This window comes from Oncorhynchus keta, chromosome 4 (genome assembly GCF_023373465.1).
Source record: "Oncorhynchus keta strain PuntledgeMale-10-30-2019 chromosome 4, Oket_V2, whole genome shotgun sequence".
In the NCBI taxonomy this organism is placed as follows: domain Eukaryota; kingdom Metazoa; phylum Chordata; class Actinopteri; order Salmoniformes; family Salmonidae; genus Oncorhynchus; species Oncorhynchus keta.
In genome coordinates, this window is record NC_068424.1 from 17,434,506 (window position 1) to 17,456,501 (window position 21,996).

The 21,996-nt window shown below is 45.6% G+C and overlaps 1 protein-coding gene across 1 annotated transcript in view; it reads left to right on the forward strand.

Annotated features, from left to right (window-relative positions):
• LOC127919341 (cyclin-dependent kinase 8-like) overlaps positions 1–21,996 on the forward strand; it is a 28,803-nt gene that overhangs the window by 1,485 nt on the left and 5,322 nt on the right. The window contains 11 exon segments of the mRNA XM_052502867.1: positions 8,359–8,434; positions 8,523–8,633; positions 8,881–8,935; positions 8,938–9,020; positions 9,697–9,742; positions 9,808–9,816; positions 10,504–10,635; positions 10,862–11,005; positions 12,197–12,266; positions 17,134–17,206; positions 17,324–17,421. Coding sequence (XP_052358827.1) covers positions 8,359–8,434; positions 8,523–8,633; positions 8,881–8,935; positions 8,938–9,020; positions 9,697–9,742; positions 9,808–9,816; positions 10,504–10,635; positions 10,862–11,005; positions 12,197–12,266; positions 17,134–17,206; positions 17,324–17,421 — 897 coding nt within the window.

The window sequence follows — 21,996 nt, forward strand, 5'->3', positions numbered from 1 at the left end:
AGGATGTATTTCGGTATCAGACTATGCTTTCATTTTTACATTATTAGATTTTTACATTTTTCGCAGCAATATCAACAACTGAGTGAAGTAGGCCAGCCTATCACTGACGCAGCCAAGCAAGCCAGGGGCTAACCTACGTAGCAGGCGTAAAATAAACGCCTGAAACGAGATCCCCAAAATACTGGATTTGACAAGAAAAACAACTGTCAGGGGTGGTTCTCTTCTGCACTGTTTAACCAATCCGGTACACGTGGAGGAGGAGTTAATATGGAGCGTTAAAGAGTAAACTATGTTATGGGGAAAAATAATGTTTAATGGAAAACCAGATGTTTTGTGATTAGTTATAGTGAAACACGTCGATATGGTCTTAATTTTGACAGTTTGATGCAAAAGTGTTGTTTCAGTTGTAAATCTAATCTAAATATTTTGGCCCTTAGCAGTTCAACTACCATTGAAATCGACTCAACATTATGACCATATCGACATGTTTCACTATAAATAAGGAAAAAAACATGGTTTTACATCATCTCAAGGGAGGGGTTAGGTATGAAATCCACTCCCTTCTCCATGTGCTGGGTGGTACCACCTCAAGGGAGGGGTTAGGTATGAAATCCACTCCCTTCTCCATGTGCTGGGTGGTACCACCTCAAGGGAGGGGTTAGGTATGAAATCCACTTCCTTCTCCATGTGCTGGGTGGTACCACCTCAAGGGAGGGGTTAGGTATGAAATCCACTCCCTTCTCCATGTGCTGGGTGGTACCACCTCAAGGGAGGGGTTAGGTATGAAATCCACTCCCTTCTCCATGTGCTGGGTGGTACCACCTCAAGGGAGGGGTTAGGTATGAAATCCACTCCCTTCTCCATGTGCTGGGTGGTACCACCTCAAGGGAGGGGTTAGGTATGAAATCCACTCCCTTCTCCATGTGCTGGGTGGTACCACCTCAAGGGAGGGTTAGGTATGAAATCCACTCCCTTCTCCATGTGCTGGGTGGTACCACCTCAAGGGAGGGGTTAGGTATGAAATCCACTCCCTTCTCCATGTGCTGGGTGGTACCACCTCAAGGGAGGGGTTAGGTATGAAATCCACTCCCTTCTCCATGTGCTGGGTGGTACCACCTCAAGGGAGGGGTTAGGTATGAAATCCACTCCCTTCTCCATGTGCTGGGTGGTACCACCTCAAGGCTTCCTATAAAAGGAGGTGACAGCGGTCATATTTGGCAATGGTCTTGGTAGGTGGAGTGTGCCAATATATTTAGCATTATGCTTCCTTGACTAGAAGTTACACAAAATTTAAAAGACGGTTAAGCACATTTCCACATATGACCAAATACAACGTTTTTACCTACTGTTTTATTCAAAGCGAAAAAAACATGTAGGAAATGATAATTATGCTTTTATATTGGTGATTGATTGGTGGCACTGTTTACTATGACAGCTGGCTGATATTTAATGCTTGTTGCGTTGTAATCCCACATGGCAGATATCTATTTACAATATTCATCCTGTGGCCACACACTTGTAATTCTGAAAAGTGAAAGCATACATATGAGAAGTGTCACCCTGGTAGTAGTTGTAGGTTTTTATACAGTACCCAAGACCAATCTGTGAGTTAATTTGACCATTGGAAAAAGAGCTACTGTGTGACCTCTCGTTCTCCGTGGCCAAAGTGAGTAAGACATTTAAGCGTGTTAACCCTCGCAAGGCTGCTGGCCCATGCAATATCCTAAGCCGTGTCCTCAGAGCTTGAGCAGACTGGAGTGTTTACGGACATTTTCAATCGCTCCCTATCCCAGTCTGTTGTTCCCACTTGCTTCAAGATGTCCACCATTGTTCCTGTGCCAAAGAAAGCGAAGGTAACTGAACTAAATGACTATCGCCCCGTAGCACTCACCTCTGTCATCATGAAGTGATTTGAGAGGCTAGTTAAGGATCATATCACCTTTTAGCCAAAACCCTAGGCCCAGTACAATTTGTGTACCGCCCCATCAGGTCCACGGATGACTCATCGCACTGCACACTGCCCTATCCCATCTGGACAAGTGGAATACCTATGTAAGACTGCTGTTAATCAACTATAGCTCAGCCTTCAACAATATAGTGCCCTGCAAGCTCATCACTAATCTCAGGGCCCTGGGGCTGAACCCCACCCTGTGCAACTGGGTCCTGGACTTCCTGATGGTCCACCTCCAGGTGGTAAAGGTAGGCAACGCTGATCCTCAAAAGGGTGCGTGCTAAGCCCTCTCCTGTACTCCCTGTTCACCAATGACTGTGTGGCCATGCATGTCTCCAACTCAATCATCAAGTTTGCAGATGACACAACCGTGGTAGGCCTGATTACCAATGACAAGAGCCCCGAGGGCCCTGGCGGAGTGGTGCCAGGAAAATAACCTCTCCCTCAACGTCAACAAAACGAAGGAGCGGATTGTGCACTTCTAGAGACAGCAGATACAGGACGTTCACATCCACAAGATCATAGTGGAAAGTGTGAAACGCTTCAAGTTCCTCAGCGTGCACATCACTGACAACCTGAAATGGTGGCAACAGCGCCAAAATTGGCTTTGGCTTGGCCCCTAAAACCCTCACAAACTTCCACAGATGCACCATTGAGAGGATCCTGTCAGGCTGTATCACCGCCTGGTACAGCAATTGCAACGTCTGTAACCACAGGGCTCTCCAGAGGGTGGTGCGGTCAGCCCAATTCATAACCGGGGGTGCCCTGCCTGCCCTCCAGGACATCTACAGCACCCGGTGTCAAAGGAAGGCCAACAAGATCATCAAGGACCTTAGCCACCCGAACCACTCTGTTCACTCTGCTACCACCTAGAATACATAGACAGTACAGGTGCATCAAAGCTGAAACCGAGAGACTGAAGAACATCTTTCTCCAGGCCATCAGACTATTGAATGGTCACCACTAGCCGGCTACCACCCAGTACTCTACCCTGCACCTTAGAGACTGCTGCCCTATGTGCATAGTATTTAACACTGGTCAATGTTTACATACTGTTTTACCCACTTCATATGTGTATATACTGTATTATAGTCTAGGCTCATCCTCTATAACTACTGCTGCACACACCTTTTCTTTTAATATACTGTCCATACTGTCTACACACCATCAAATACAGTGCATTTGGAAAGTATTCACAACACTTCCCTTTTTCTAAATGTTGCTATGTTACATCCTTAAATGAAAAATTTTCCTCATCAATCGACACGCAATGCCCCATAATGACAAAGCAAAAGCAGGTTTTTAGAAATGTTTGCAATTTTATTACAAATAAAAAAACAGTTGAAGTCAGAAGTTTACATACACTTAGTTTGGAGTCATAACAACTACATTTTCAACCACTCCACAAATGTCTTGTTAACAAACTATAGTTTTGGCAAGTCGGTAAGGACATCTACTTTGTGCATGACACAAGTCATTTTTCCAACAATTGTTTACAGTCAGTTTATTTCACTGTATCACAATTCCAGTGGGTCAGAAGTTTACATGCACTAAGTCGACTGTGCCTTTCAACAGCTTGGAAAAGTGGAGAAAATTATGTCATGGCTTTAGAAGCTTCTGATAGGCTAATTGACATCATTTGAGTCAATTGGAGGTGTACCTGTGGATGTATTTTAAGGCCTACCTTCAAACTCAGTGCCTCTTTTCTTGACATCATGGAAAAGTCTAAAGAAATCAGCAAAGACCTCAGAAAAAATATTGTAGACCTCCAAGTCAGGTTCATCCTTGGGAGCAATTTCCAAATGCCTGAAGGTACCACGTTCATCTGTACAAACAATAGTACGCAAGCATAAACACCAGGGGACCACGCAGCCATCACACTGCTCAGGAAGGAGATGCGTTCTGTCTCCTAGAGATGAACGTACTTTGGTGCAAGAAGTGCAAATCAATCCCAGAACAACAGCAAAGGACCTTGTAAAGATGCTGGAGGAAACAGGTACAAAAGCATCTATATCCACAGTAAAACGAGTCCTATGTCGACAGAACTTGAAAGACCGCTCAGCAAGGAAGAAGCGACTGCTCTAAAACTGCCATAAAAAAGCCAGACTGCGGTTTCAACTGCACATGGGGACAAAGATCGTACTTTTTGGAGAAATGTCCTCTGGTCTGATGTAACAAAAATGAAACTGTTATGTTTGGAGGAAAAGGGGGAGGCTTGCAAGCCGAAGAACACCATCTCAACCGTGAAGCACGGGGTGGCAGCATCCTGTTGTGGGGGTGCTTTGCTGCAGCAGGGACTGGTGCACTTCACAAAATAGATGGCATCATGAGGTAGGAAAATTATGGATATATTGAAGCGACATCTCAAGACATCAGTCAGGAAGTTAAAGCTTGGTCGCAAATGGGTCTTCCAAATGGACAATGACCCCAAGCAAAGCGTGTATGACAAGGAGGCCTACAAACCTGACTCAGATCCACCAGCTCTGTCAGGAGGAATTGGCCAAAATACCCCCAACTTAATGTGGGAAGCTTGTGGAAGGCTACCCGTAACATTTGACAGGGAATTTTTACTAGGATTAAACATCAGGAATTATGAAAACTGAGTTTAAACTTCCGACTTGTTGTAAATTCAATTGATTGAACATGATTTTGAAAGGCACACATCTGCTTATACAAGGTCCTACAGTTGACCGTGCATTTCAGAGCAAAAACCAACCCATGAGGATGAAGGAATTGTCCGTAGAGCTCCGAGACAGGATTGTGTCGAGGCACAGATCTGGGGAAGGGTGCCTAGACATGTCTGCAGCATTGAAGGTCCCCAAGAACACAGTGGCTCCATCATTGGAGGAAGTTTGGAATCACCAAGACTCTAACTACAATTGTCCGCCCGGCCAAACGGAGCAATCGGGGAGAATGGTCTTGGTCAGGGAAGTGACCAAGAAACCCAATGGTCACTCTGACAGAGCTCTAGAGTCCCTCTGTGGAGATGGGAGAACCTTCCAGAAGGACAACCATCTCTGCAGCACTCCACCAATCAGGCCTTGATGGTAGTGGCCAGACGGAAGCCATTCTTCAGTAAAAGGCACATGGCAGCCCGTTTTGGAGTTTGCCAAAAGGCACCTAAAGGACTCTGACCATGAGAAACAAGATTGAACTCTTCGGCCTGAATGCAAGTGTCACATCTGGAGGAACCTAGCACCATCCTTACGGTGAAGCATGGTTGTTCTTTAAAAGTAATTTCCTTACCATCTTAAATAAGCACGCCCCTTTCAAAAAATGTAGAACTAAGAACAGATATAGCCCTTGGTTCACTCCAGACCTGACTGCCCTCGACCAGCACAAAAACATCCTGTGGTGTACTGCACTAGCATCAGATAGTCCCCGCGATATGCAGCTTTTCAGGGAAGTCAGGAACCAATACACACAGTCAGTTAGGAAAGCAAAGGCTAGCTTTTTCAAACAGAAATTTGCATCCTGTAGCCCTAACTCCAAAACGCTCTGGGACCCTGTAAAGTCCATGGAGAAGAAGAGCACTTCCTCCCAGCTGTCCACTGCACTGAGTCTAGAAAACACTGTCACCACCGATAAATCCACGATAATCAAGTTTTTCAAGAAGCATTTCTCTACGACTGGCCATGCTTTCCTCCTGGCTACCCCAACCCGGCCAACAGCTCCGCACCCCCGCAGCTACTTGCCCAAGCCTCCCCAGCTTCTCCTTCACCTAAATCCAGATAGCTGATGTTCTGAAAGAGCTGCAAAACCTGGACCCGTACAAATCAACTGGGCTAGACAATCTGGACCCTCTCTTTCTAAAATTATCCGCTGCCATTGTTGCAACTCCTATTACCAGTCTGTTCAACCTCTCTTTCGTATCGTCCAAGATTCCTGAAGATTGAAAAGCTGCCGCGGTCATCCCCCTCTTCAAAGGGGGTGACACTCTAGACCCAAACTGTTAAATACCTATATCCTTCCTGCCCTGCCTTTCTAAAATCTTTGAAAGTTAACAAACAAATCACTGACCATTTCGAATCCCACCGAACCTTCTCTACTGTGCAATCCGGTTTCTGAGCTGGTCACGGGTGCACCTCAGCCATGCTCAAGGTCCTAAATTATATCATAACCACCATCAATAAAAGACAGTACTGTGCAGCCATCTTCATCGACCTGGCCAAGGCTTTCGACTCTATCAATCACTGTATTCTTATCGGCAGATTCAACAGCCTGGTTCAACAACTACTTCTCAGAGTTTAGTGTGTCAAATTGGAGGGCCTGTTGTCCAGACCTCTGGCGGTCTCTATGGGGGTACCACAGGGTTCAATCCTCGGGCCGACTCTTTTCTCTGTATATATCAATGATGTGTCTCTTGCTGTGGGTGATTCCTTGATCCACCTCTAAGCAGACAACACCATTCTGTATACATCTGGCCCTTCCTAGGACACTGTGTTAACAAACCTCCAAACAAGCTTTAATGCCGTACAACACTCCTTCCATGGCCTCCAACTGCTCTTAAACGCTAGTAAAACTAAATGCATGCTCTTCAACCAATTGCTGCCTGCACCCGCCCGCATGACTAGCATCACTACTCTGGACGGTTCTCTTTTGGCCGCCTTTCCTTCCAGTTCTCTGCTGCCAATGACTGGAACGAATTGCAAAATTGCTGAAGTTGGAGACTTACTGAGACTGCAGCTTACTGATCGCTGTACATAGCCCATCTGCAAATAGCCTATCCAACTACCTACCTCATCCCCATATTGTTTTTATTACATTTTTGCTCTTTTGCACACCAGTATTTCTACTTGCCCATCATCTGCACATCTATCACCCCAGTGTTAAATGGCTAAATTATAATTACTTCGCTACTAGGGCCTATGTATTGCCTTACCTCCTTACTCCATTTGCACACACTGTATATATATTTTTCTATTGTGTTATTGACTGTACTTTTGTTTATCCCATGTGTAACTCTGTATTCTTTTTTGTCGCACTGCTTTGCTTTATCTTGGCCAGGTCGCAGTTGTAAATGAGAGCTTGTTCTCAACTGGCCTACCTGATTAAATATAGGTCAAATAAAAAAATATATTTAAAAAATGGTGGTGGCAGCATCATGCTGTGGGGATGTTTTTCAGCGGAAGGGACTGAGAGACTAGTCAGGATCGATGGAAAGATGAACGGAGCAAAGTACAGAGAGATCCTTGATGAAAAACTGCTGCAGAGCGCTAAGGACCTCAGACTAGGGCAAAGGTTCACCTTCTAACGGCACAACAGCCCTATGTGCACAGCCAAGACAACGCAGGAGTGGCTTCAGGACAAGTTTCTGAATGTCCTTGAGTGGTCCAGCCAGAGCCTGTACTTGAACCCGATCGAACATCGCTGGAGAGACCTGAAAATATCTGTGCAGTGACACTCCCTCCCCATTCAGCCTGACAGAGCTTCAGAGGATCTGCAGAGAAGAATGGGAGAAACTCTCCAAATACGCAGGGGGACATGACGCAGCGGGTACTAAGTCCTCGGCCCCGGAAAGCGGCGAGTACGGAGCAGGGGCGCTGTAAAGCTCACGGCCGAAACCGGTCAAGCTTATAACGTCATACCGAAGAAGACTTGAGGCAGTAATCACTGCCAAAAGTGCTTCAACAATGTACTGAGTAAATAGTCTGAATACTTATGTAAATGTGATTTTTCATTTTTTTTATTTTTAATATATTTGCAAAAATGTCTAAAAACCTGTTTTGTTATTGAAGGGTATTGTGTGTAGATTGATGAGGGTGGAAAAACAATTTAATCAATTTTAGAATAAGGCTGTAACGTAACAAAATGTGGAAAAAGTCAAGGGATCTGAATACTTTCTGAATGCACTGTACATCATATACGGATTCTGACATTGTTTGTTCTGATATTTCTTAATTCCTTTCATTTTACTTAGTGGATTTGTGTGTATTGATTTGTATGACTGCAGTGTTGGCGCTAGAAACCTGATAACATCTGCAAAATATATGGACACGACCAATAACTATTTGACTTAAATCGGGAGGTAATGGAAGCATCTTTCCCTCTTCTCACAGCCAGGCAGGTAGCCTAGTGGTTAGAGTGCTAGGCCAGTAACCAAAAGGTTGCTGGATCGAATTGCCGAGCTGACAAGGTAAAAATCTGTCATTCTGCCCCTGAGCAAGACCGTTAACCCACTGTTCCCCGGGTGCCGACGACGACCTGGAGGTCGATTATGGCAGCCCCCGCACCTCTGAGGGGTTGGGTTAAATGAGTAAGACACATTGAATGCATTCAGTTGTACAACTGACTAGGTATCCCCCATTTCACACTCCTGTTCCACCAGCCTCCATTATCTCTGTGTAGCAAGGTCCCATGGGAACTGTGGTGAACTGGGGATGATGCTGTATCTTCTCTGTCTGCAGGAAGGATGATAAGGACTACGCCCTCAAGCAGATTGAAGGCACTGGCATCTCCATGTCTGCCTGCAGAGAGATTGCAGTAAGTGTGGTGTTTAGCTCGAGCAGGCATAACCTGGGTCTGTGAGACATCTCATAATGTTTGTGTGAATGAATGTTTCTTCTTGTAGCTACTGCGGGAGCTGAAGCATCCTAATGTGATCTCACTGCAGAAGGTGTTCCTGTCACACGCAGACCGCAAAGTCTGGTTGCTCTTCGACTATGCCGAGCATGACCTCTGGGTAATACACACGTCCTGTATGTTTCACTATCCTTGTGGGGACATTTGATTTCCATTCACTATCCTATTTTCCCTAACTTTAACCCTAATTCTAATTGAAACTTAAACCTCACCCCTAAAATAGTCTTTGTTCTTGTGGGGACCTGGAAAATGGCTCTACGAGGGAGAATTTTACGATTCCCACAAGAAAAGTAATATACACACACACACACACACACACACACTAACAATGCCCCCTGTATCCACAGCACATCATAAAGTTCCACAGAGCGTCCAAGGCCAATAAGAAGCCCCTGCAGCTGCCCAGGGGATGGTCAAGTCCCTGCTTTACCAGATCCTAGACGGCATCCATTACCTTCATGCCAACTGGGTCCTACACAGAGACCTGGTGAGAGACCGAAGGAGAGAGAGCATCCATTTCCTGCACACCAACTTGGTCCTACACAGAGATCTAGGGAGGGAGGCAGGAAGGGGTCGAGGAGAGGAGAGATCAGAAGAGAGTCTTGTTCTGCTGCTCTCTTGGATGTTATGTTCACTGTTTTTCCACCAGAGGGCAGCATTGACACTTCCTGAACCATTCACATGTGATTCAGCCTTATGGTGCAAATTCATCTTTAATTCCTTTCAGTTAATGTGTTATCACTGTGGGTATTAGGATAATGGAAGTAAAAATTTGGATTACATTGAAGGGACAATCTGCAGTAGCTACATCAATTTTGGACTTATAAATTAAATATATGTATCCATTAATTCTTGAAGAATTTAACTAATAAATGCCTCATGAGCTTAGTTCAAGTGTCGTACCCCATCAGAACCCAAAATATAAGCATGTTTTACTCCAATGTTTGTAAACAAAGTAAACATACACAAACACTGTATAGCTGCAAAACTTGGTTAAATAAAAATGTTGATTTCATGGATGGTCATTCCTTGCATCCATAGCGCTGTCTATTAACTTGAGAGTTGTTACATTTCTCCGGCCCCATGTGAAACAGTGGCGGCCAAAACACTGTTATTCTTTCAACTGCTGATTGCTGCTTTAACTGTGATCTGTTTTTCCTCAGAAACCTGCCAACATCCTAGTGATGGGGAGGGGCCAGAGAGGGGTCAGTAAAGATCGGTACGACGAGATCTCAATGCGTGTTTTCAGGACCCTTTTCATAAGGTTTTGTCAGTACATATAGGTTATAAGGCTTTATGTCAGTACATATAGGTTATAAGGCTTTATGTCAGTACATATAGGTTATCAGGCTTTATGTCAGTACATATAGGTTATCAGGCTTTATGTCAGTACATATAGGTTATAAGGCTTTATGTCAGTACATATAGGTTATAAGGCTTTATGTCAGTACATATAGGTTATCAGGCTTTATGTCAGTACATATAGGTTATAAGGCTTTATGTCAGTACATATAGGTTATAAGGCTTTATGTCAGTACATATAGGTTATCAGGCTTTATGTCAGTACATATAGGTTATAAGGCTTTATGTCAGTACATATAGGTTATAAGGCTTTATGTCAGTACATATAGGTTATCAGGCTTTATGTCAGTACATATAGGTTATAAGGCTTTATGTCAGTACATATAGGTTATAAGGCTTTATGTCAGTACATATAGGTTATCAGGCTTTATGTCAGCACATATAGGTTATAAGGCTTTATGTCAGTACATATATGTTATAAGGCTTTATGTCAGTACATATAGGTTATCAGGCTTTATGTCAGTACATATAGGTTATCAGGCTTTATGTCAGTACATATATGTTATAAGGCTTTATGTCAGTACATATAATGGATATAGTCACTTCTCATTACACATTATTTGAACATTATACTTCATTACTATTTATTGATTTGTGTTTCCCTACAGCGGACATGGGCTTTGCCCGCCTCTTTAACTCACCACTGAAGCCGTTAGCAGATCTGGACCCTGTGGTGGTCACCTTCTGGTACAGAGCACCAGAGCTACTGCTAGGTGCCAGGCACTACACCAAAGCCATCGGTGAGAACGGCCACGGGGTGGTTGGGTGTGGTGTTTTTTTTGCCCTGTGCACCAAGAGAGGAAGTTCTGAGCTATCCTTCCACCAACCTAAGACAAATTCTGCTGTGTGTGTGTGTGTGTATGTATGTGTGTGCGTGCGTGCAAACATGTTCAAGAGGGTGTCTCTGACTGGGCGTGTGCTCCAATCCCAGTGTGACATCTCTAATCTTGCATGTGCATCTGTCAGACATCTGGGCTATTGGGTGCATCTTTGCCGAGCTGTTGACATCTGAGCCCATCTTCCACTGTCGCCAAGAGGACATCAAGACCAGTAACCCCTACCACCATGACCAGCTGGACCGTATCTTCAACGTCATGGGCTTCCCTGCTGGTGAGAGAGCTGGGCTGGGCTAGGCGGCAGGTAGCCTAGCAGTTGGAGGGTTGCCAGTTCGAATCCAGAGTCTGACAAAAATATGTTGGGAAGTAAGCTGGCAACCAAGAGGATGCTGGTATCAAATCCTAGATATAGAGGGTTCCCCCACGAGGGCTAGATATAGAGGGTTCCCCCATGAGGGATGGAAATAGAGGGGGTTCCCCCACAAGTGGCTAGATATAGAGGGGGTTCCCCCACAAGGTCTGGATATAGAGGCGGTTCCCCCACGAGGGCTGGATATAGAGGGGATTCCCCCACGAGGGCTGGATATAGAGGGGGGGTTTCCCCACGAGGGCTGATATAGTGGGGGGTTCCCCCACGAGGGCTGATATAGTGGGGGGTTCCCCACGAGGGCTGGATATAGTGGTGGGGGTTCCCCCACGAGGGCTGGATATAGTGGTGGGGGGTTCCCCCACGAGGGCTGGATATAGTGGGGGGGTTCCCCCCACGAGGGCTGATATAGTGGGGGGGGGTTCCCCCACGAGGGCTGGATATAGTGGGGGTTCCCCACGAGGGCTGGATATAGTGGTGGGGGTTCCCACGAGGGCTGGATATAGTGGTGGGGGTTCCCCACGAGGGCTGGATATAGAGGGGTTCCCCACGAGGGCTGATATAGTGGGGGTTCCCCCACGAGGGCTGATATAGAGGGGGTTCCCCACGAGGGCTGGATATAGTGGGGGGGGTTCCCCCACGAGGGCTGGATATAGTGGGGGGTTCCCCACGAGGGCTGGATATAGTGGTGGGGGTTCCCCACGAGGGGCTGGATATAGAGGGGTTCCCCACGAGGGCTGATATAGTGGGGGTTCCCCACGAGGGGCTGGATATAGTGAGGGGATCCCCACGAGGGCTGATATAGTGGGGGGTTACCCCACAAGGGCTGGATACTCCCATAACTCATCAGGACACGGCTATGTGCATTGAAATGGGCGCTTGTATGTGTGAAATATTTTACCTTGGTCAAACCTTGGAGAGCCCATGTGTAATCCGAACCTGCCTGGATAACGGTGATATTAAGAGAATACTGAATGACGAGTGCAATTAAACCCTGACTAGGCACAGTTCTGTTCTGTCCGGGCTTGTATGAATCCAAAGCAATATGTGGGTTCTGTACAAACACTCACTGACACAGTCTGATGATGTAATCCTCAGAGAAGGACTGGGAAGACATCAAGAAGATGCCCGAGCACTCCACTCTGATGAAGGACTTCAGACGGAACACGTGAGTACCTTTATCTCTACATGTGTGCCTGACTGTAACGGCGTTCTTCGTTTGTCAAAGAGAGTCGGACCGAAATGCAGCGTGGTGGTTACTCATGTCTTTAATGAAGGAAGAGCGATACATGAAATAACTATACAAATGCAAAACAACAAAACGGAACGTGAAACCTATTACAGCCTATCTGGTGAAACTACACAGAGACAGGAACATTCACCCACGAAATACAAAGCGAAACTCAGGCTACCTAAATACGGTTCCCAATCAGAGACAACGAGAATCACCTGACTCTGAATGAGAACCGCCTCAGGCAGCCAAGCCTATACAACACCCCTAATCAGCCGCGATCCCAAATACTACAAACCCCAATACGAAAATACAATAACATAAACCCATGTCACACCCTGGCCTGACCAAATAATATAACGAAAACACAAAATACAATGACCAAGGCGTGACAGAACCCCCCCCCCTAAGGTGCGGACTCCCGGACGGAGGGTCCGGGTGGGCGTCTGTCCATGGTGGCGGTTCCGGCTCAGGACGTGGCCCCCACTCCATTAATGTCCTAGTTCCTCCCCTTCGCGTCCTGGGGTAATCCACCCTCGCCGCCGTCCATGGCCTAATAGTCCTCACCCAGAACCCCACTGAACTGAGGAGCAGCTCGTGACTGAGGAGCAGCTCGTGACTGAGGGGCAGCTCGGGACTGAGGGCAGCCCGGAACTGAGAGGAAGCCCAGTACTGAGAGGAAGCCCAGTACTGAGAGGAAGCCCAGTACTGAGATGAAGCTCAGGCAGGTAGTAGGCTCCGGTAGATCCTGGCTGGCTGGCGGATCTGGAAGATTCTGGTTGACTAGCAGATCTGGAAGAGACTGGTTGACTAGCAGATCTGGAAGAGACTGGTTGACTGGCAGATCTGGAAGAGACTGGTTGACCGGCAGATCTGGAAGAGACTGGTTGACCGGCAGATCTGGAAGAGACTGGTTGACTGGCAGATCTGGAAGAGACTGGTTGACTGGCAGATCTGGAAGAGACTGGTTGACTGGCAGATCTGGAAGAGACTGGTTGACTGGCAGATCTGGAAGAGACTAGTTGACTGGCAGATCTGGAAGAATCTGGTTGACTGGCAGATCTAGAAGATCATGGCTGACTGGCGGATCAAGCTGCTCTATGCAGACTGGCAGCTCCTTGCAGACTGGCAGCTCCTTGCAGACTGGCAGCTCTTTGCAGACTGGCAGCTCTGGCTGCTTCATGCAGACTGACAGCTCCTTGCAGACTGACAGCTCCTTGCAGACTGGCAGCTCTTTGCAGACTGACAGCTCTGACTGCTCCATGCAGGCTGACAGCACCATGCAGACTGGCAGCTCTTTGCAGACTGACAGCTCTGGTTGCGTCATGCAGACTGACAGCTCTGACTGCTCCATGCAGACTGACAGCTCTGACTGCTCCATGCAGACTGACAGCTCTGACTGCTCCATGCAGGCTGACAGCTCTGACTGCTCCATGCAGGCTGACAGCACCCTGCAGACTGGCAGCTCCTTGCAGACTGACAGCTCCTTGCAGACAGCAGCTCTGGCTGCTTCATGCAGACTGACAGCTCAGGCTGCTCCATGCAGACTGACAGCTCAGGCTGCTCCGAACAGGCAGAAGGCTCCGGCAGCGCTGTATAGGAGGAAGGCTCTGATAGCGCTGAACAGGCGGGAGACTCCGACAGCGCAGGAGGGAAGCAAGGCTCTGATAGCGCTGAACAGACAGGAGACTCCAGTAGCGCAGGAGGGAAGGAAGGCTCTGGCTGTGCTGAACAGGCGAGGAGCACTGACGGCCTGGTGCGTGGTGCTGGAACTGGTGCTACAGGATCGAGGACACGCACAGGAAGCCTGGTGCGGGGAGCTGCTACCGGAGGACTGGTGTGTGGAGGTGGCTCTGGATAGACCGGACCGTGCAGGCGCACTGGAGCTCTTGAGCACCGAGCCTGCCCAAGCTTACCTGGCTCGATGCCCACTCTAGCCCGGCCAATACGAAGGACTGGTATGAACCGCACCGGGCTATGCACCCGCACTGGAAACACCGTGCGCTCCATAGCATAACACGGTGTCTGCCCGGTCTCTCTCGCCCACCGGTAAGCACAGGGAGTTTGCGCAGGTCTCCTACCTGGCATAGCCATACTCCCATTAAGCCCCCAATAATTTTTTTGGGCTGCTTTCCGGGCTTCCATCCTCGTCGCCGTGCTGCCTCCTCATACCAGCGCCTCTCCGCTTTAGCCGCCTCTAGTTCTTCCTTGGGACGGCGATATTCTCCCGGCTGCGCCCAGGGTCCTTTTCCGTCTGATATTATCTCCCAAGACCAGAAGTCCTTATATTGCTGCTCCTCACGATTAACAGGAGAGTAGGCTCAGGTCTGACTCCTGACTCTGCTACTCTCTCCCTGAGCCCTCCTCCAATAAATATTTGGGGGTGACTTTCGGTTTCGCTCTGCGCCGCCGTGTCTTTCTTTTCGACTCCATTCGCCTATAGCCCTCTTCGCACTGCTCCAGCGAATCCCAGGCGGGCTCTGGCACTCTCTCTGGGTCGGCCGCCCACCTGTCTATTTCTTCCCACGTCGTATACTCCATGCCTCTGCTGTCCATAACGTCTTCCCTTCGCTGCTGCCTGTTAACACGCTGCTCGGTCCGAGTGTGGTGGGTGATTCTGTAACGGCGTTCTTCGTTTGTCAAAAGAGAGTCGGACCGAAATGCAGCGTGGTGGTTACTCATGTCTTTAATGAAGGAAGAGCGATACATGAAATAACTATACAAATGCAAAACAACAAAACGGAACGTGAAACCTATTACAGCCTATCTGGTGAACACTACACAGAGACAGGAACAATCACCCACGAAATACAAAGCGAAACTCAGGCTACCTAAATACAGTTCCCAATCAGAGACAACGAGAATCACCTGACTCTGAATGAGAACCGCCTCAGGCAGCCAAGCATATACAACACCCCTAATCAGCCGCGATCCCAAATACTACAAACCCCAATACGAAAATACAATAACATAAACCCATGTCACACCCTGGCCTGACAAAATAATATAACGAAAACACAAAATACAATGACCAAGGCGTAACACTGACTGCCTGCATGCTTCCTGCCAGCTCATGACAAGATCAATTTTAGGATTTTAAGATTGGATATGTCTTCTACTCATCCACTGAAATAACCTGTTCTTGTATCACAGGTGTACAAACTTAAATAACACCTTTTCTCACAGGTATACAAACTGAAATAACACCTTTTATCACGGGTGTACAAACTGAAATAACACCTTTTCTCACGGGTATACAAACTGAAATAACACCTTTTATCACGGGTGTACAAACTGAAATAACACCTTTTATCACGGGTAGACAAACTGAAATAACACCTTTTATCACAGGTATACAAACTGAAATAACACCTTTTATCACGGGTGTACAAACTGAAATAACACCTTTTGTCACGGGTGTACAAACCTGAAATAACACCTTTTATCACGGATGTACAAACTGAAATAACACCTTGTATCACAGGTATACAAACTGAAATAACACCTTTTATCACGGGTATACAAACTGAAATAACACCTTGTATCACGGGTGTACAAACTGAAATAACACCTTGTATCACAGGTATACAAACTGAAATAACACCTTTTATCACGGGTGTACAAACTGAAATAACACCTTGTATCACAGGTATACAAACTGAAATAACACCTTTTATCACAGGTAGACAAACTGAAATAACACCTTTTATCACGGGTAGACAAACTGAAATAACACCTTTTATCACGGGTGTACAAACTGAAATAACACCTTGTATCACAGGTAGACAAACTGAAATAACACCTTTTATCACGGGTATACAAACTGAAATAACACCTTGTATCACAGGTAGACAAACTGAAATAACACCTTTTATCACAGGTAGACAAACTGAAATAACACCTTTTATCACAGGTAGACAAACTGAAATAACACCTTTTATCACAGGTAGACAAACTGAAATAACACCTTGTATCACAGGTAGACAAACTGAAATAACACCTTTTATCACAGGTAGACAAACTGAAATAACACCTTTTATCACGGGTGTACAAACTGAAATAACACCTTGTATCACAGGTATACAAACTGAAATAACACCTTTTATCACAGGTAGACAAACTGAAATAACACCTTTTATCACGGGTATACAAACTGAAATAACACCTTGTATCACAGGTAGACAAACTGAAATAACACCTTTTATCACAGGTAGACAAACTGAAATAACACCTTTTATCACGGGTGTACAAACTGAAATAACACCTTTTATCACAGGTAGACAAACTGAAATAACACCTTGTATCACAGGTATACAAACTGAAATAACACCTTGTATCACAGGTATACAAACTGAAATAACACCTTGAATCACAGGTGTACAAACTGAAATAACACCTTTTCTCACGGGTATACAAACTGAAATAACACCTTGTATCACAGGTATACAAACTGAAATAACACCTTGAATCACAGGTATACAAACTGAAATAACACCTTTTCTCACGGGTGTACAAACTGAAATAACACCTTGAATCACAGGTATACAAACTGAAATAACACCTTTTCTCACGGGTGTACAAACTGAAATAACACCTTTTCTCACGGGTGTACAAACTGAAATAACACCTTTTATCACAGGTATACAAACTGAAATAACACCTTTTATCACGGGTGTACAAACTGAAATAACACCTTTTATCACGGGTGTACAAACTGAAATAACACCTTTTATCACGGGTGTACAAACTGAAATAACACCCTTTTATCACGGGTGTACAAACTGAAATAACACCCTTTTTACAGGTATACAAACTGCAGCCTAATAAAATACATGGAGAAACACAAAGTGAAACCAGACAGCAAAGCATTCCACTTGGTGAGTTAAAGTTAGTTTTGCCTTGAGATTGTTATAACATACTGTAGCATTGTTCAGGCTGACGTTGTATGAACGTTCACTGTGTTTTACTCATGATGTGTCTAACGTTGTGTTTAGCTCCAGAAGCTGCTGACCATGGACCCGATCCGCAGGATCACGTCTGAGCAGGCCATGCAGGACCCTTACTTCCTGGAGGAACCACTGCCCACCTCTGAGTGAGTCAGGACCCTAATAAAACATCTTAGTCAGGACCCTAATAAAACATCTCTAACTTGTTTATTACTACATAACACATTTATAACAACAACAAAAAAACACTTATTACTACATGTATTACCACATAACACATTTTTATACACGTAATACTACATGTATTACCACATAACACGTTTTTATACACGTAATACTACATGTATTACCACATAACAGGTATTACTACATGTATTACCACATAACACGTTTTATACACGTAATACTACATGTATTACCACATAACAGGTATTACTACATGTATTACCACATAACACGTAATATTACATGTATTACCACATAACACGTATTACATTTGACATTTCTAGTCATTTAGCTGACACTTATCCAGAGCGACTTAAGTTCTTTCATCTTAAGATGGCTTCAGTAAAGTAGTTGCATGCAATGTCAGTGCTAGTAAGAAAAGACAAGTGCCGTTTTGGGGGAGAATTTATTTAAAATACTCTTTGAAGCAGTGACGGTCAGGGCCGCTTCAGACGAGGGAGACGAGTTTTGTTTTCATGGGCATGCAGACCGGCCAACATGCACACATTTTGTGTTCTCTGTCCATGTACGCAGGTACGAGATCCGAGTTAAAAGTACGCAGAAATGAAAAAGGCCTGTTATTTTTGTATTTTTTTAAATACATGAAGAAGAAAAAAAGTATCCACTGCGTAAATCTAACATCCCGATTCTCGAGCTGCAACACACAGACATGTACGGAGTTTGTGTCAACGGACATGGAGATGAATACATCATTATTCAACGTAACTTCCTCGTGTTTGTCCCTCCTGTTTGTTGTGATGCTGAGTTTGCGGACTGTCAGCTGTACCTAAACACATGGACAAATCGCTTTTCGACTCTGAGTGTTGTGGAAAGGTAAACACATTGGTTGAAACTAACGTTAGCGAACATAAAATGGACATTCAGTGGGCTCTAATGTGCAAGCAGTTCACTCGCATTTGCTAGTGAAAGAAATGAAATACAAGTACGAAAAATAACTGTTCGCATTTGTGCGAGTGTGAAAAACATTTAATTCTGCGTCCCATTAGTTGTATTTTCCACGTAACATTACGAGGAGAACGCAACCTGATAGACTAACAGTAATTATGATCCACGTAACATTACGAGGAGATCGCAACCTGATAGACTAACAGTAATTATGATCCACGTAACATTACGAGGAGAACGCAACCTGATAGACTAACAGTAATTATGATCCACGTAACATTACGAGGAGAACGCAACCTGATAGACTAACAGTAATTATGATCCACGTAACATTACGAGGAGAACGCAACCTGATAGACTAACAGTAATTATGATCCACGTAACATTACGAGGAGAACGCAACCTGATAGACTAACAGTAATTATGATCCACGTAACATTACGAGGAGAACGCAACCTGATAGACTAACAGTAATTATGATCCACGTAACATTACGAGGAGAACGCAACCTGATAGACTAACAGTAATTATAATCCACGTCACAAAAAGCATTACAAAAGTGTAATCTCTTTGCGGTAGCCTACTGGACAGCTTTCAGATTCTCTTTGCGGTAGCCTACTGGACAGCCTTCAGATTCTCTTTGCGGTAGCCTACTGGACAGCTTTCAGATTCCCTTTGCGGTAGCCTACTGAACAGCCTTCAGATTCTCTTTGCGGTAGCCTACTGGACAGCTTTCAGATTCTCTTTGCGGTAGCCTACTGAACAGCCTTCAGATTCTCTTTGCGGTAGCCTACTGGACAGCGTTCAGATTCTCTTTGCGGTAGCCTACTGGACAGCGTTCAGTTTCCCTTTGCGGTAGCCTACTGGACAGCTTTCAGATTCTCTTTGTGGTAGCCTACTGGACAGCTTTCAGATTCTCTTTGCGGTAGCCTACTGGACAGCCTTCAGATTCTCTTTGCGGTAGCCTACTGGACAGCTTTCAGATTCTCTTTGCGGTAGCCTACTGGACAGCCTTCAGATTCTCTTTGCGGTAGCCTACTGGACAGCTTTCAGATTCCCTTTGCGGTAGCCTACTGAACAGCCTTCAGATTCCCTTTGCGGTAGCCTACTGAACAGCTTTCAGATTCTCTTTGCGGTAGCCTACTGGACAGCTTTCAGATTCTCTTTGCGGTAGCCTACTGAACAGCCTTCAGATTCTCTTTGCGGTAGCCTACTGGACAGCGTTCAGATTCTCTTTGCGGTAGCCTACTGGACAGCGTTCAGTTTCCCTTTGCGGTAGCCTACTGGACAGCTTTCAGATTCTCTTTGTGGTAGCCTACTGGACAGCTTTCAGATCCCCTTTGCGGTAGCCTATTGAACAGCGTTCAGATTCCCTTTGCGGTAGCCTACTGAACAGCGTTCAGTTTCCCTTTGCGGTAGCCTACTGGACAGCTTTCAGATTCTCTTTGCGGTAGCCTACTGGACAGCGTTCAGTTTCCCTTTGTGGTAGCCTACTGGACAGCGTTCAGTTTCCCTTTGCGGTAGCCTATTGAACAGCGTTCAGATTCCCTTTGCGGTAGCCTACTGGACAGCTTTCAGATTCCCTTTGCGGTAGCCTATTGAACAGCGTTCAGATTCCCTTTGTGGTAGCCTACTGGACAGCTTTCAGATTCCCTTTGCGGTAGCCTACTGGACAGCTTTCAGATTCTCTTTGCGGTAGCCTACTGGACAGCTTTCAGATTCCCTTTGCGGTAGCCTATTGAACAGCGTTCAGATTCCCTTTGAGGTAGCCTACTGAACAGCTTTCAGATTCCCTTTGCGGTAGCCTATTGAACAGCGTTCAGATTCCCTTTGTGGTAGCCTATTGAACAGCGTTCAGATTCCCTTTGTGGTAGCCTACTGAACAGCGTTCAGATTCCCTTTGTGGTAGCCTATTGAACAGCGTTCAGATTCCCTTTGTGGTAGCCTATTGAACAGCGTTCAGATTCCCTTTGTGGTAGCCTACTGGACAGCTTTCAGATTCCCTTTGTGGTAGCCTATTGAACAGCTTTCAGATTCCCTTTGCGGTAGCCTATTGAACAGCGTTCAGATTCCCTTTGTGGTAGCCTACTGGACAGCTTTCAGATTCCCTTTGTGGTAGCCTACTGGACAGCTTTCAGATTCCCTTTGCGGTAGCCTATTGAACAGCGTTCAGATTCCCTTTGTGGTAGCCTACTGGACAGCTTTCAGATTCCCTTTGCGGTAGCCTACTGGACAGCGTTCAGTTTCCCTTTGCGGTAGCCTACTGGACAGCTTTCAGATTCTTTTTGCGGTAGCCTACTGGACAGCTTTCAGATTCTCTTTGCGGTAGCCTACTGAACAGCGTTCAGATTCCCTTTGTGGTAGCCTACTGGACAGCTTTCAGATTCTCTTTGCGGTAGCCTACTGGACAGCGTTCAGATTCTCTTTGCGGTAGCCTACTGGACAGCGTTCAGTTTCCCTTTGTGGTAGCCTACTGGACAGCTTTCAGATTCTCTTTGCGGTAGCCTACTGAACAGCGTTCAGATTCTCTTTGCGGTAGCCTACTGAACAGCGTTCAGATTCCCTTTGCGGTAGCCTACTGAACAGCGTTCAGATTCTCTTTGCGGTAGCCTACTGAACAGCTTTCAGATTCTCTTTGCGGTAGCCTACTGAACAGCTTTCAGATTCTCTTTGCGGTAGCCTACTGAACAGCGTTCAGATTCTCTTTGCGGTAGCCTACTGAACAGCGTTCAGATTCTCTTTGCGGTAGCCTACTGAACAGCTTTCAGATTCTCTTTGCGGTAGCCTACTGAACAGCGTTCAGATTCTCTTTGCGGTAGCCTACTGAACAGCTTTCAGATTCTCTTTGCGGTAGCCTACTGAACAGCTTTCAGATTCTCTTTGCGGTAGCCTACTGAACAGCGTTCAGATTCTCTTTGCGGTAGCCTACTGAACAGCGTTCAGATTCTCTTTGTGGTAGCCTACTTGAGCTTTGTGTAGCCAGTTTGCAGTCTGTGTCGATGTGATCATTTGTTTTTATGTTTTCAAAATGATTTTGCTTTTAGTGTTGATTAGGAACCGTGTCTAAAAAGCCAATACTTGTGTGCTGGCCCTAGTGATTGGCCCTGTTTGAGAGTGCTAATTCCACAAAAAAATATATTTATATTATATGTTCTGAATTTATCAGTATGAACCTTTTATTTATGTTGTAAATACCTTTTCAGAGGACTAAACTGAACCAGGTGTGATGCATAATGTTTGTCTAACCACATGAATCTCCAATTTGCCGTGCCGATCTGGTACAGTTGGTCAGGGTTGGCAGGTCTGATCATGGCCTTATTTCTATTACAGCATATTGGATGACTTTCATTCATATTCCATTCACCCAGTTTTCCCTATACTCATCATGAGATTGCTACAACCTAGTCTATGAATTAAAGTTTACAATGTCGGAGCAAACAGGTCGAGAGACAAATTTGAGGTGACAGACAGTGCCATTCAATACCGCCTTGCACACTCATGCCTGCATCTAGCTGATATAGGGTGTAATCATTAGTCCATTGAAAACAAGAGTTTCTATTGGACAGGTATGTTTATCCCCGTTTTTGTTC